The sequence below is a fragment of the Cyprinus carpio genome, chromosome A15 (genome assembly GCF_018340385.1).
Source record: "Cyprinus carpio isolate SPL01 chromosome A15, ASM1834038v1, whole genome shotgun sequence".
NCBI classification, from domain to species: Eukaryota; Metazoa; Chordata; class Actinopteri; order Cypriniformes; family Cyprinidae; genus Cyprinus; species Cyprinus carpio.
In genome coordinates this window covers 5,758,088-5,773,029 of record NC_056586.1, presented here as the reverse complement: position 1 = coordinate 5,773,029, position 14,942 = coordinate 5,758,088, and the positions used below count along the sequence as shown (strand labels likewise).

The 14,942-nt window shown below is 37.6% G+C and overlaps 2 protein-coding genes and 1 long non-coding RNA gene across 3 annotated transcripts; all 3 read right to left on the bottom strand.

The window, feature by feature from the left end:
* Nucleotides 1-1,771: 1,771 nt before the first annotated feature.
* LOC109086062 (arrestin domain-containing protein 3) lies at nt 1,772-7,426 on the bottom strand. Its single transcript, XM_019100549.2, has 8 exons — nt 6,943-7,426; nt 4,621-4,702; nt 4,376-4,523; nt 4,169-4,271; nt 3,486-3,742; nt 2,344-2,508; nt 1,938-2,080; nt 1,772-1,814 (listed from the first exon to the last, which is right to left on the bottom strand). Exons 1-8 carry the CDS (start codon nt 7,220-7,222, stop codon nt 1,796-1,798), a joined length of 1,197 nt encoding a protein of 398 aa, XP_018956094.2. The 5' UTR covers nt 7,223-7,426; the 3' UTR covers nt 1,772-1,795.
* Nucleotides 7,427-8,819: 1,393 nt separating this feature from the next.
* Nucleotides 8,820-10,086, bottom strand: LOC122147665. The gene is made up of 3 exons (XR_006161723.1): nt 9,611-10,086; nt 9,160-9,307; nt 8,820-8,973 (listed from the first exon to the last, which is right to left on the bottom strand). It is a non-coding gene; the product is annotated as an uncharacterized LOC122147665 (long non-coding RNA).
* A 19-nt stretch (nt 10,087-10,105) lies between these two features.
* On the bottom strand, nt 10,106-14,346 carry LOC109086063 (arrestin domain-containing protein 3-like). Its single transcript, XM_019100550.2, has 7 exons — nt 13,643-14,346; nt 13,503-13,544; nt 13,042-13,102; nt 12,422-12,569; nt 11,858-11,954; nt 11,237-11,493; nt 10,106-10,909 (listed from the first exon to the last, which is right to left on the bottom strand). The coding sequence occupies exons 1-7, from the start codon at nt 13,905-13,907 to the stop codon at nt 10,565-10,567; spliced, it is 1,215 nt and encodes a 404-aa protein (XP_018956095.1). The 5' UTR covers nt 13,908-14,346; the 3' UTR covers nt 10,106-10,564.
* Nucleotides 14,347-14,942: the final 596 nt, after the last annotated feature.

Sequence of the window (14,942 nt, the reverse complement as noted above, 5' to 3'; positions counted from 1 at the left end):
GCTCGCTTTGAAGGACTTTTTGGTTTTCCCTTTTGTCCTTTTAAACTAAAAACAGCAATCTCTAGGACTAAAAGAAAATAGGATGATGATTAGTGAGGTTTTACATAAATGATAAAGCATGGTAAAACCAGTTTTTCATCAAGGCCTCTGTTAAGACCACTTTTGCTAATAAAAAAAAAAAAAAAAAACCTGCCTAATCATAAACCCGTCACATTACAGATGAACCTATCACAAAATGCACACACTGTGTATGCACACAAATGACTAATTCTACTATCTTTAACTATCTACAGTACATTGGGTATTTGTTTAAACTTTCTCCAGACCTCAACCAGACATGAGCAGATTTCTTGTTTCAATCAGTAAAAAAAGTGCTTAATGAAAGCCAAGCATGATCAGAGCCTAAACTACTTCTGTAGTTGAACGAGTTTTAAAAACAAATGTACAACTCATTTCAACTGGATTTGGACGTCTCTGGATAGGATCCATAGTCCTTGGTTTGCTTTACAGCTTGGCTTTTCAAGCATCTGTGCCATCCTCTGGGTCAAATCTGGCTTCACTGGTCTGCAGAAACATTACGGCTGCTGGTGCAGCAGGACCAAAAAGGGATGTCAGAAGTCTTTGAAAGCTGCCTTGAAATCTTTTATGCATATCTCCTCTCTTATTGATTGTGTTTTTCAATATTGAATCTGATATTCCTTCTATAGACTTCTTCCTTGAACTGAAACAGTGCAATCAAAACAATCTACACCATTTTTGTTTTCATCGTTTGGCAAAGTGAGAAGATCACCTGAGAATGAGTGCTTTTTTTCAAGCAGTGCAATCTTAAAGCCTGCACTGCTACAGACTACAAACAGACAGGCAACAACTTTTCAGGCTGCCTGCCCAGACCACACCCTGTTTTATCTCTCTCCTCCTATCACGCACATGAGCGGCTAGAGCTGGACTGTTGCTCCTTGATCAAACAACATGTGCAACAAATGCTTAAAGGCATTTCTACATTTAGAACTGAAAATAAAGTCTATGTGAACAGAAGAAAATAAAAACAAAAGCAACACTCGGGTTATGAGGTTGGTGAGGCAAAAGTCACAAGAGCGTCAAGACAGCATGTTACCAAGAGCAGATTATCGAATGAGGAAACACAATCAATGAACACTACAGACCTCAAAAGAGCTTAAACAAGATCATTGCATTACGTCAGTCTGTTATTCCTCGGAATCAGTTCTCCTGTGTTGCTTTTGGCTCAAGCAAGAGCCTGCAATCGCTTAGTCCAAAAGGCTGAAAAACTGAAACTAAAACAATAAGTGTTCTTAAAACCCAAGTGAGGAAAAGGAAGTGCAAAACAAAAAAAAAAAAAAAAAAAAACTGAGGCAAGAGGATGACGCGTTTCTCAGCTGTTCTGCGAATGGTTGTGGGTTGTAGTGTTTTTCTTGCATTTCTCTTCAGATCATGCGGACAAGGCCTGCATGTTCTTTGTCAACCTTTACTGAAAAGCATGAGAAAAGTGACTACTTTGACAAAGCTCTGCAGGCAAAGTCCGACGGGGCGTGTCCCATCCACAGGGGCCAAATATCTGGGTCGGGTAATTTGCCAGTGACTTCCTACACCCTTACTTCTGGATTTTCCCATAGAGGTTTGTTTTCTCTCGGTGGTGACAGCAAAGTGAACAATTGCTGTCATCGGAGATAAACAAAAGTGAAAGCTCCTAAAGCCCAATCACTTTGGACTCAATGCCATGCATTCTCAGCGTGACCGGCAGGTGTCGAGTCTCTGCTCCGCGGTTGATGTGTCTTGATCATGGGATTTGGATCAGTCTGATGGAGAGGGGAACAAAGAAAAACCGCTGCCATGAGATAAATGCATTTAAACAAGGCTGAAAGCTGTTCCCTGATAGAAAAATCAACATTTTAGCCACCAAAACTAAACTAAAAGCTTACCTCAGAGTAGGGTGGAGGGGGTCGGAAGCGGAACTCCTGGATGTAGGCGAATAGCGGGCCATCAAAGTTCTCCCGCCCTGACGACACTTCCAGACTGCTCTGTCTCTGTTCTTCTGTGACCACCTCTGCATAGGCTGGAGGAGCTGCGTACAGCAAAAGCAATGTATACTGTTACCATGTCAACCAGGTTATCTGTTTCTTCTCGACACAAAATGTGATCTCCACATCCTCTTCTGGTGTTTTATTCAAAGGAACAGTAAGCAACAAGTTCTACAGTCTTTCCTATATGGGTAATCTGAAAAAGGACAGATTCAAATCCCATGGCCTCCATAAATGCAGCATCTTTGCTATTCATATATTGCAAACATCCCTCAAAGCAAAGTGGTACTAATGGAGTGTTCCTTACCTTCAGGCGCCTCTCAGGGAGGGCCATGCCTAACCAGCTCATGGTCATGCTGCATTGACTGCTCACAGAAGATGTCCGGCTACCGAAGGGGTGGAGAGGGATGGTACCAACCACCAGGGGCAGGTTTAAAGACAGGTTCATGGCTCCTGGGATGTCTACATACACCTGAAGATAAAAATATTGGAATATTAGGTTAATCATTTCACAAACAGTGCACCTTGATTTGCAAATACGGCTTTTAGAACCATTCGGTGGTTAAGTCTGACATCAAGCGTCGCTGTTTTTGGGTCCAAATGTTCCTTAAGATCTCAAAAGCAAACAAATAGTTCTAATATACAATCACAGTGTACTGTAGGTCATCTGAAAATCATAATCCTAACCCTTAACTTCATACTGGAAAAAAAAATAATAATAATTTTTTCTTAATTGTTAATAAAATACTGGTGTCCAGGATTGTGAGTTTTTAGTGCAATAGGCACGAATAGTGCTCATAAACAGCTGTTGATATGGCATTGAAATAAAGTAGAGATTTTGGACCTTGAAACAGTATTCGATACATCAGAATTTAAGTTAACAAGCAGACTCAAGGATCCTGCTTAAACAAGCAGGGATGACCCATTCATTGAGTCAGCGTATTTTCAATCACTTAAGAAGAAAAGCTTCTGCCAAAAGGCAAAAAACTAAAGAATCTGAAGGAGGCAATACATTGCTTATGTATCCACAGCCTATGAATCAAAATTTCCTCAGTAAACTTAGATATGAGTAGGTCCTGACATTACACAAGAAGGGCACTAACAGATTGGTTTGAGGGGATAATAGGCCATTAACACTCAATGGCCTGAATTTCATCAGATATTTTAGGCTGATCTTCTTATCAGTATGTGCAGGAGAGAACTTGCCATAATCTTGCGTAATCTTATTATCATTCACAGTGCTGCATCTGTGGAAGCGCAAGAAGTGCCTTCAAGGATATTATCCTTCAGCTGCTTGAAATTGACATGGAAAGCTTTCAAATTATTGCATTACTTGCATTTCGAAGCTATAAAGATGACCAGCACTTGTAGAGATGATCGGTAATCACATGTGCGCCCCAGAAGACTTCAAAGTCAATACAAACTATAAAATAAAAGCACATGACTTACCATGAGTGAGTACTCCACTCTAATGATACTGCAGTCAAGGATGGAGGGTGATACAGGGGGGATCTTCAGCATCTTTCCATTCCATGTCTCCGTCTTGCCAGAAGAAAGTGACTCCCCTCGGATGTTGGCCACTAATTGTTTTATCTCCTTTATCTTCCCTTTGGCAAAGAAGGTCTGTGTTTGGTAAATGGCGGCCTTTGGCACAACCATACGCGAGGAGCAGTTTTCAATTTCAGCAAAGATCTGAATGGACTCTCCTGTAAACAGACATTATATAATGTTAATGGTACAAAATAGTATGAAGGGTAACATGCAGGGCTGCAGCAAATAAATGATTAAATTGATTTTGCCATAATTTGTTCACCCTCATGTTGTTCCAAACCTGTGTGAATTTCTTTCTTCTGTTGAACACAAAAGAAGATATTTTGTACAATAGAAGAAATAAATTCATACAGGTTTGGAACAAGTTGAGGATAAGTAAACGATGACAGAATTTACATTTTTTTGATGAACTATCCCCTTTTAATGTGGCTGTCCCTGTCAGATGCTTGTTTTCATCTTATTAATTGAAAAATAATCAACAGATTCATTGATTATGAAAATAATCACTGGTTGCAGCCATTGTGTAAAAGTACAGTGGGGTCTAAATGTCTAGTGAAAATGTTAACTGATTGAAGATTCACCTGGAGTATAACCCTTCCGTTCAATTTTGGCACTTAAGGAGATCGGACCTGAGGTGCAAAACCAGCAGCATAGCGTCTTTTCTTTAGTTCCTGCCTGGGGAGACTATGCAAAATAGAATAACAAAACTTTAAAATGCAAGAACCTTAACTGGTCATTATTCAACACTGCATTGATGTATCAGTGATGCAAATGAAGCAAAAACCCACCAGCAGGAGAGGAGTGTTGATGTCAATGTGCTCAAAGACAGTGAACTCTTTCTTGGTCTTCATGGGCAGAAGCCACGGCCTGTGCAGCTCAGCCTTCACCCAATAGCGCACACTGCCATGCTTTCCTTCGAACGAGGTAGCCAGAGGTCTGCACGTGTGTGACAGAGAGAACATTTGAATAAAAATTACAACACAGTGCAGGTGAATAACTATAAGGTTTGGGGCCACATCCGACCAACACTCACGTTTGTGGAAGCTCAAAGCTGAATGCATACTCATGTCTTCCTGAATGAATAGTGGTGAGTCCCTCCTCAGAGTTATCATCATCTGAAACAGAAGAAAATAATATTCCAAATATACCTTACCTGCCAAAGCATTGATCATCTTCTTGTTAATTACATTATATATATCAAACACACTAATTTCTGCTAAATGCATTAATGTAAAGCATCCTTTGATAAAAAAAAAAAAGTTGTTTTTCATAAACCCCAGCAAATCATGATATGCATCAATATTATGTCATACCCATGAATGAGTGTTTTGTCACATGTATTATGATGGTGTATTCAGTTTCAATATTTATTCTGAATGGGAGAGAGTTGCTCAAGATCCACTGCAGTTCACGTGAAACCTAAGGGACATTTTAAGCAAATTCCAATGTTAAATAATTTGTTTGTGTAACACTAATAGGCACCGATGACTTTCGTTTTGCCAGTTCAGCACTCAGCTTAGCGGAGCCATGGTAAACAAGCACGGAGCTGTCAATCAAGGGAATCCGGCAAGAGAAGACCGGCCTAAACCGGAGCCTGCTGCTTCCCCGTGCCTGCGCGCTCATTACCCATTCAATGTGCTGCCTGCAGCCTCCCAGCGAATCTACCCGTGTGCTGCGGCGTGGACCTCGAGAGTATTCTCCCATTCAGCAAAACACGTGAGAGAAATATGACAAAAAACACACACCAGAAATCACAAACGACAGAAAACCGACCAGTTTCCATAATAAATCGGACCTTTATTGAAACCAACCAATCATACAGAAGCGGCAAAGACAAATTAGACATGATTTAGATTAGAATTTTACATGAGAATGAATTTCTTTGAAATTACAACACGCATGCAACTAACAAGGTCATAACATGCACTACTTGATTTGTATACAAAGAGTTTCAATAAGGCAATTAACGTAGCTTTTCCTGTACTAGAAGCCACCTCAGGCTAACAGATATTCTCAAAGTTATTATACAAAGGATGTATAAATGTCACGTTTTCCACTGGGTTAAGCAAACTTTCACACTTGCAATTTTGTAACCCGGTGTTCTGATGCCAGCGGTGGGAAACAATGCGGTGGTAGAACGTTAGAGCAAAGTTGTTTGGCAACAGACGACCAATAAACTGCCTTGGCGCTTAGCTCATTAAATATTCATGAGCTCCGTGCAGTTGCAGAAACTGTAACGCACGAGAACATTAAAATGTCGAACAATTTATTGCAATTTATTAACTGGAGGGATAAGAGACAGTTGTTTTTGTACATTAAAAGTGACTTAAAAATTCGGACAAACTAGAAACTTCTTACCGAAGAACTAGCTTGCAAGATGCACTCATCGAATACGTTTTGTCTTAAATATGCAAACGAGGGTTTATAAATGTACAGTGTGAAAGAAGATAACCAGAGAATACATTTACTCAGAATTTTAAAAAATTCCATGAGTTAACAATTTCAAGTGTGAAGAGTCCAACAGTGTATGCAAAAAAACAACAACAACAAAAAATCCAAATGTCAGTTAGCATCGAAAAGTGAACACTGGACCACTGAATGCTTTTAAATGCTTGTGCATGGGTTGCATACTACAGCCGTTGGTGCAAGTTGCTGCTGTTTCTCTCACTTTCCGCAAAAGCATGATGTCATAGAAGACACGTTGACGCCTCCACCAATCAGAGACAAGAACGACTAGACACTGCATCAAAACAGGATTGAACCGCTTCTAACAATGGGTGGAAACTTAAGACATTATGCCGAAAGATCTGTCATTATATATCTGTCATAATATATAGAATTCATGGACGTAGTTTTTTTTCTTCAAAAGAAATCTATAGATGGAGCACCGAAACGAATATTGATCTGGCTGTAGCATGAGAGGAGCAAACTGTGTGGTCACCATTCATTCAAGCTACTTCACTGACACCTGAAAGAACGCTTAATAAGTATAGTCAAAATAGAAAAAAGCGCTGAATATCACGCATTTAGGTGATTTAAACGGGATAGTAAAAATGCGTCATCTACGTCTATTGAATTTTGCATGACTGATGAGTCTGTCATGTAATGTTATGTGTATGGTGCATTCTTTTTTTGGTTTGATTAATTAGCCACTCGGTTTTAACAAATGAATCCATAAACACAATAGAAAAAGAAAAGAAATATATCTGAATGCACACAATAGTCTCTACAGGTCCAGCAGTCAACAAGTACTGTGCAGCATCCAAAGTATGGTCACGTCATCCTGGACCACTGAGCATCCCACCAGTACATTCAACACATCTACACCGAGCGCAGTTTTGATCTGTATGCTTACCTCTTCCATGGCCAATAAGGATGTCTCTATGATTCAGATATTCAACTTCTTCTGTATAATTTTGAGTGTAGGCAGTGTTGGATCCAGCATTTCGCGATTCTGTCCAACGCACTTTTGCGAATCCTTTTGCGTGTATTTTAAGTGACTTGACACGAATCTCCCCGGTGACTTCAATAATAACTCTTCCTGAGACCGAGTCCCCGCTGGAGAAAACAGGGACATTGCTGTCATTTAGACAGTCGTAGCTTACAATGAAGCTTTTCACCTTTCCTAGCACCATGGTGGCAAGAAAACAAAATGTACAAAGTTCTACAGACAAAACAAAATCACAAGTCTATGAAAATAATCTCTTATGAAAAAAAGCGAGCGTAAACACTGAAAAGTGTCATTGAGATGCGAGAGCTGAATAACAGCAAAGGATGCTGTTATCGCGTCTCGGTGAAGGCTTGATGGTCTGCAATGAAAGACGGCGAAATTTCGCCACCGGCTCACTTTAAGCGCTGCTCTTGAGGAAAACAAGTCAGTGCGCATGCGCGCGGCTCCTGTCCGTCCCCCTTCTTCCGCTTTTTGTGCAGCTCTTTGACCGGGACTCAGGAGACAAATAACAGCGAACAGCTGAGAAGTGTATTAAAAGAATACGTGGAAGTCTAGACATTTTTCGCACGTTTATGTAGAGCCTCACATTCATATTTGACTAGTTTTACATGTTATAGACCATTGTATGTTAGACCATTTATTGATTGATTGATTGATTTTTGAGTTATTTTGTGTTAAACGCTGTGTAAAAACTCTTTTCCATGGTATATGCAGACTCAGTACCAGCCTTGATGACATAAGGAGAAGGAGAAAAAATACAGAGATCAGTATTATAGAGGATGAGGTTAATTTAAATAATTTCACATGCAGATTTATCTGCTATGCTAGTTCAAGTTGTCAAAAACTGATGCGCCTCCCAGCGGCTGCACAAATCCTTTCGTCCTTTAGTCGCTTGATTGTGAACGAGTTACGTTGGTTTCTGCTGCCCTCTAGGGGTTCGTTGGAGAACAGTAACTTAAAACCATTATTAACATCCCTGCCGAAAATTCTAGGCAACAACAAGGTGACTGGAAAGCAGTGTTGAAATGGCCAAGAGAGGCGAGTAAACATGGGTCAGGCTGATGTGTCAGACGGACATCTAGAAACTTTCCTTGTGTGCAGTTATCTTCAAATTCTCCTTTCAATTTAGCCTACCTAAAGCGAAACAGACACATCCCCTCCAAGTAAACTGTAAGACGTTTTGGATTTTCGTGTCAAGATGTTTGAGAGTTCCAAGTTTTATTTTAATACTTGCACTTAATATGGGGACAAATATTTATTTAAGTAGGGGTTTAGGGTTTTGGGTGTTTGTTTTCTTTTTGTTGTGAGTGAGAGTTGTGGTTTTGTTGTTTTTGTTTGTTTTGTTTTTGTTTGTTTTAATTTTAATCCATTACTCTATCACAGTGGAGCCTTTTATTTTCATATGTATTTGTACAGTCTTGTAACAGTCTTACTTAAAAAATAATGATCATAACTTTAGTTAAGAAACTCATACATACAGTGGTTACAGTCCATACTTATTTGATTCAAATGTAGTACTGAAAAACTGCAATATATTCTGAAAAGAAACTAAGGAAGACTAAATAGGATCTTGAGTTGGTACTGCACTTTTATGATTCTGCAGTTTTCAATGGTGACAGTCAGGTCACGTCTGTTGCTGCTTGGGGCTGTACTTTAGTTTTGTGTCACAAGATGAAGAGCTGTTAATATCAACAGAAAAACTGATTGTTTCACCTGCAGCAATAATAAGGAAATAGAGATAACATACATCAATTATAAAAAATAAATGAAATTACATTGACATTACAGGCTAGTGTCGTCATTTTAGGCGCTTGAGAGCTACACAAGACATCTTCATCTTGCATATAACCAGTTTTGTCAGTTGTTACAGTCAGTGACGTTTTTCCTGAGCTGGAAAGTTTCATCCTTTTTGTGTTGTGTGCCAGATTGTGATTGCTGTATGGATAAATAAATAAATAAATAAACTAATATCACATTCAATTTCCTCTATAGGTCACAAGCAAATCTCATTACTTGTGTTCTGATGACAGTATAAACAGTTACATCATCTCTCTATTTATGTGAATTAATAGAGTCAAATTATAATTAATTAATGTTATATTATAGCATTATAATCGATACCAGTAAATGATCATTGGTCACATCATTTCTGGGCACAAAGCTTAATTTCAGATGTTTAAAAGATGTTGGCTTCAGTGGCCTCTTCAGTTTTACCATCAAGACATACTTGACCCAGCCATGAAAGTATGTGAAAGATGAAGGCATATTTCTGAAATCAGGGGAAAAATAAGAAAAATCTATAGTGTCTCACAAATGACTGTAATGTTATCATTGTAAAATGCATGATAATAGTTTTTAAAATTTATTCAGAATAACAGTTTCTGCTAATAGCACATGTACAATCTATTTACATTTTTAATTTAATGTGTTTTAATCTAAAATAATAAGTAAACAATATGGGTTTATTAAAGCAAATGTCTAATAATATGCAGACAATATGACTGGAACATCTTTATTCAATTCAGGTTTCATGTAATGTGTGTCTGAAAGGTATATAAAAACCCTTACTTACAGGTTTCTCCGCTTGCAAAATCATTATTCCTTTGTTGTTGTTCTGGTTCTTCCTTTTCTCATGGCTGAAGCAGGAGTGACAAAGTCCATGGCTTTGGGAATTTTTTTTTTTTTTTAAGGTGTGGCACTTCATACACCCGCCTGGTCAGCACTGATCTTTGAAAGGACCCAAGGTTTCTCGGCAGAACATTGTAACAAAATAATCAATATTATTCACTTCACCTGTCAGTGGTTTTAGTGTCGTGGCTAATAAGTTTATGTTGCTTGAGAAACCTGATGTATACAGTACAATATAGTTATGGTTTTGCTGGTGTGAGGTACATTATATTTCTCAACACAATTTTTATTTTAGCATAATTTCAGGGTCTGTTGTTACCTGTAGCCACATTTGACTCCTGAGTAACAAGACTGCCTACAGTAAAACATCTTATGAAATAATCATAACTTCAGTATTTTTGCAGTAATAAATAGTTAACACATAATTTCATTGTTTTTTCTTTATTTTTTTACTATCAAGAACTGCTACTTGTAGACTTTATGCTCCAGAGAAACAAGCATGCAGCCATCTTTAGAATGTTATGTTTGAACAACCATTTTTGCGTATATTTTGCATATATTTCTAGCATTGCTGTCAAAGAGCAATTAGCTGGTGAAGTGGAAAACGGATTTGAAATGAATGTCAAAACAAACGTCCGTAGACCGGGAAGGTTTTAAAATTAGCGATTCATTCATAAATACATAAGATCTTACCTTTATGCTGTGTAAATACAAAATAAAGACAGAAGACAATAAGTGCAATGCTGAAAAGGGGCAGGGCTACATAAGGACTATACATTCCCTGTGAAATGCTTAAGCTGAAAAGGCACAATAACTGGCATTGAGCTTGCAGATAAAACCATGAAGTTCTCATTGACACAGCATATATAGTGCTCAGAGGTTTAGCTGGTGAAGGAGGCTAATAAGACACATTAGGATAGAATTCTTTAGTGCTTTGATTTGGATCATAAACTGGTGCAGAGGGAGCCGTATGGAAACTGGACTTGATGGCATGTGGATTTGGATAGACGCCTACAGCAGCTCCTGGATGGGGCAGCACTGCAGGGTCGTACAGATTGGGGTAAAGCCCTGAAGGTGGAGGAGGTAGTTCACCAGGATAAGGCACAAGGCTAGGCTGAGGTGGTAGATATGGCTGGAACCCTGCAGGTGGGCCTTGCCAGGGAGGACACTGTTGAGCAGCTGAAAGAATTACCACAGGAAATGTGACTGCTGGATCTGATGCAAAAGAGACGTCCAGAGAGATCTGAAAGACAGTCATGTTTTTGCTTTACTCTTTGGTAGAAAGTCTTGTTAAGCTGTGAAACTAATGTTGTTATAGACTTACCACAAACTAAAAAGGACTTAAAATTACAGGGATAGTTAACTCAGAAATCACCAGCACACTGTTTGTTTCTCTTGCAGAACACAAAAGAAGATATTCTGAAGTTAAATTTTTTTTTTTTTTTTTTTTTTAAATATCTGCTTTTGTATTCTGCAATATTAGAGATTTTAAATGGCATGAGGCTAAATTAGCATTTTGGGGTGGACTATTGCTTTAAATATGGCAATACTACAGAAGACAAAATAGAACCTTGAGTTGGTACTGCACTTTTATAATTCTGCAGTTTTCAATGGTGACAGTCAGGTCACGTGGAAGCGTCATGTCCACTATGAATTTTGACTTTTCTCCAGATGGGATGCGATCTCTAGTCTCTTTGACTATATGCTTGAATCCTCTATTAGTTCTCCCTCTAGCGATGAACGTCTGTTCCTGCTTGAGGCTGTACTTCAGCTTGACATCACGAGATGAAGAGTTGTCAATATCAACAAAAACTCTGATAGTTTCACCTGCAAAAATTGTCAAAATTAGAGATAATAATAAAACTGACTAAGTTGCAGATTTAATTTATGTAAAGTCTATTTACAGATAAAGCAGTGTTTCCATCCAGTGTGTTTAGGAGAACACAGTAATCATGTCTGGAGGAAATGAAATTGAATAATTTTGATGTCAGTCTTTCACTTCGGAATGACTAGAGTTTTGAGATGCTATACAAAGCTCTGCTGTTATTTTCTTCTCTAAGCAAATTTTATTTCCATGTTCCCTCAGAATATTTATGCAATATCTCAAAATTTGCATAAAAAAATGTTGATGGAAACCCGACAATTGACATTACAGGCTAGTTTCTTCAGTCGCTTGAAATGACATCTTCACCTTGCATATAGCCAGTTTTTTCAGTTGTTGCAGTCATTGACATTTTTCCTGAGCCAAAAAGTTTCATCGTCTTGTCTTGTGTTGCAGCTTGTGGTTGCTGTATGGAAAAACAAGAAGAAGAAGAAAGAACAGCATACTGAAATGAGCAAACTAAAATCACATTTGATTTCCTCTAAGCTCTAAATCACAAAGAAATGGTTTAAATCACATTACTTGAGTTGTGATGACAGTTTCTAAAACAGATCTAGTCCTTGATACCTGTGACCTCATTACATCAGTATTACTGTGCCACTGCGTCTTTGTGTTACTTGGCAAACATTCTGCTATCAGAATTACATTTCTTGGCTGGACGAATAATATTTATTATATTTGTTAATAATAACTGCTGCCGTGTCATTACTTTATGAATAAAATAAACATTAACAATGCCCCTTAGCTGTTAATTCACTGTAAATCCACGGCTTCCTGGGGCTTATTGCTTTATTAAGAGGTTACAGTACAGTACATCATCTTTCTATTTATGTGAATCAATAGATGAGTCAAACATGGTATTGTAATTCATACCAGCAAGTGATCATTGGTCCCATCATTTTTCAGCACAAAGGTTAATTCCGTATATGTAGTAGATGTTGGCTTCCAAGGCCTGCTCAGCTTTACCATCAAGACATACTTCACCCAGCCATGATTTCCTTCAAAAGATGGAGGCGTATTTCTGAAATTAGGAAAAAACTAAACTCTTTAGGTTCTAACAAGCATTACAGTGCATAGTGTATATATATAACATTACACACAAACATATAGAGTATTTATTTATTCCGAATATACATATACTTATATATACTATACTATACAGAATATACTTATATATACTATACTTTTTTTTTTTACTTGTTTACAATATTATAAAAGCAAACATTCTAGAATAATAAGCAATTAATATGACTGACATCTGTTTTTTTAGAGGAGGATAATGATTTGTGGGGTAATGTTATAACTGATAGGGAACTGAAAGGAAGCAGGATGCGGCACAATTTTTTATGCTCTTGCAGACTTGCTTATTCACTTCTATATGTTGTGTTCATGGGCTGTGAATTACACCTACCGAGTATTATTTCACTGTGCACATATTTACACAATAAGAAACAACAACTGAAGATGAAAGGCACATCAGTAGTATTACTCACTGTTGAGGCAGCTGAAATCTGAATGGAAAAACATGACTTCCTGGCCTAATCACTGGTCCATCTGTGGAACAATAAGGTATGTTAAAATGGGTTATAATAGAGTTTTTCAAAAAGCATATTTAGTGTACTCTCAGCAAACAATCGTGGGAATTGTAGGAGGGGCAGTGAATGACCAGCACTCTCTTCCACCCTCAATACCAGGACTGAGGTGAGATTGAGGCTGCCCAGTGCCCACTGCTCCGGGTGTGTGTCCACTGTGTGTGTGTGTGTGTGTATGTGTGTGTTCACTACTCAACGCTGTGTGTATGCACTTGGATGGGTTAAATGCAGAGCACAAATTCCGAGTATGGGACACCTCACTTGGCCACATCACATCACTTTCAAGTTCACGTACTTTCAACAATCATTTCAGGTTTCATGTAAATTATAAAAAGTTTCATGTATGAAACCTATTTACTTACAAGTTTCTCCATCTACAAGAGTTGTATTCTTTTCACTTTTTCCTGTAGACGTTACAGCAAGAAATAAAAGTATTACACAATTTTTAATAATAATTTGATACTTTTATATATTTAAAGTTTTCTATATCGTACAACCTCACCTTTCTTCGAGCTCTTTTGAATGAAGTATTGCTTTAGTTTGAAGTATCTCTCGTGGTCGCTGTAGGTTGTTTCCTGGTCGTCACCTGAGCCTTCAGTCCAGCGCACATTTGCATCCCCCGTCAACTTCACAAAAAAACTGTCCACCTTTATTTCTTTGGTTACTTCCAAAACAACTCGACCCTCCACAAAATCTCCACTAGTAAAAGTATTGCTTTCATTAATCGGGTCGTAGTGAAGACTGAGCTCTTTGATGGATCTTGACATTTTAGTTTCTACGTATGTACACTAGACATGCAAATACAACGCTGCCCGCAAGCAGAATGACATTCATGTGAAATAATAAAAAGAAAAAAAGGGGCCGAGGGCGTGACGCATGATGGCGTAACATTGGCTATTCCACAGGGTTTCGTAAAGTTAGGTTTACTCACTATCTAATGGTTTAGCCTTCGTTCCTGATATTTCTGTCGCTTGGTGTATCAACCCGACGATGTAATTTCCGTTTTAAAACAACAACAAACAAACAACAACAATTTACTGTAGTCTATACCGTTAACACATTCGCTCTGCACTCTTTTAATCATGTTTACAAATCGTTGTTGTTGTTATTGTTGTTAATTATTGTCATTATTATTATTATTAATACAATTAATAACAGTTATCATAAGAACTAACATGGTAGTGAAATAATAAAAATTTTATACAAATCAGCAAAAATCCGCAACATTAAATTATTAAATTGTATTGTTTACTTTGAACGTAATAAAATAATGTTTTCTAAATCATGTTTTCAGTGTTATGCACAATATTAACACAAAAACGTGTATCTTGTAGGCCTACTTTAACCTCAGGAGGATGGTGATCATGTATGATTCAAATTAAATTTACTCTTTTTTTTTAATCACTGATCTAGGCTATAATAGATTTTTAATTTATTGTAAATATATATGTTTAAACGTATGTTTACGGTTTTCTTCTTAGTGATATTTTTTATTTATTATTATTTATTATTATTATTATTATTATTATTATTATTATTATTATTATTATTATTACATTTTTATTTCATTTTATTTTATTTTTGTTTATTTTTAGCTGCTTTTAGCTGTTGCTAATTTTAGAAGCTCAATGGTGTCCGGGTAAACACTTACGTATTCTTTAGCAGCTCGCATTTGCCTTTGTTCCAGACCTAGAGTCTGTGCTATTTATTCAACTTATCAAACACTGGTGCATTATCTCACTGCAACCAAGACCGTCTTATGAGCTGCAGTGCTTGTAAAAATAGATTGAGTTTGAATTATC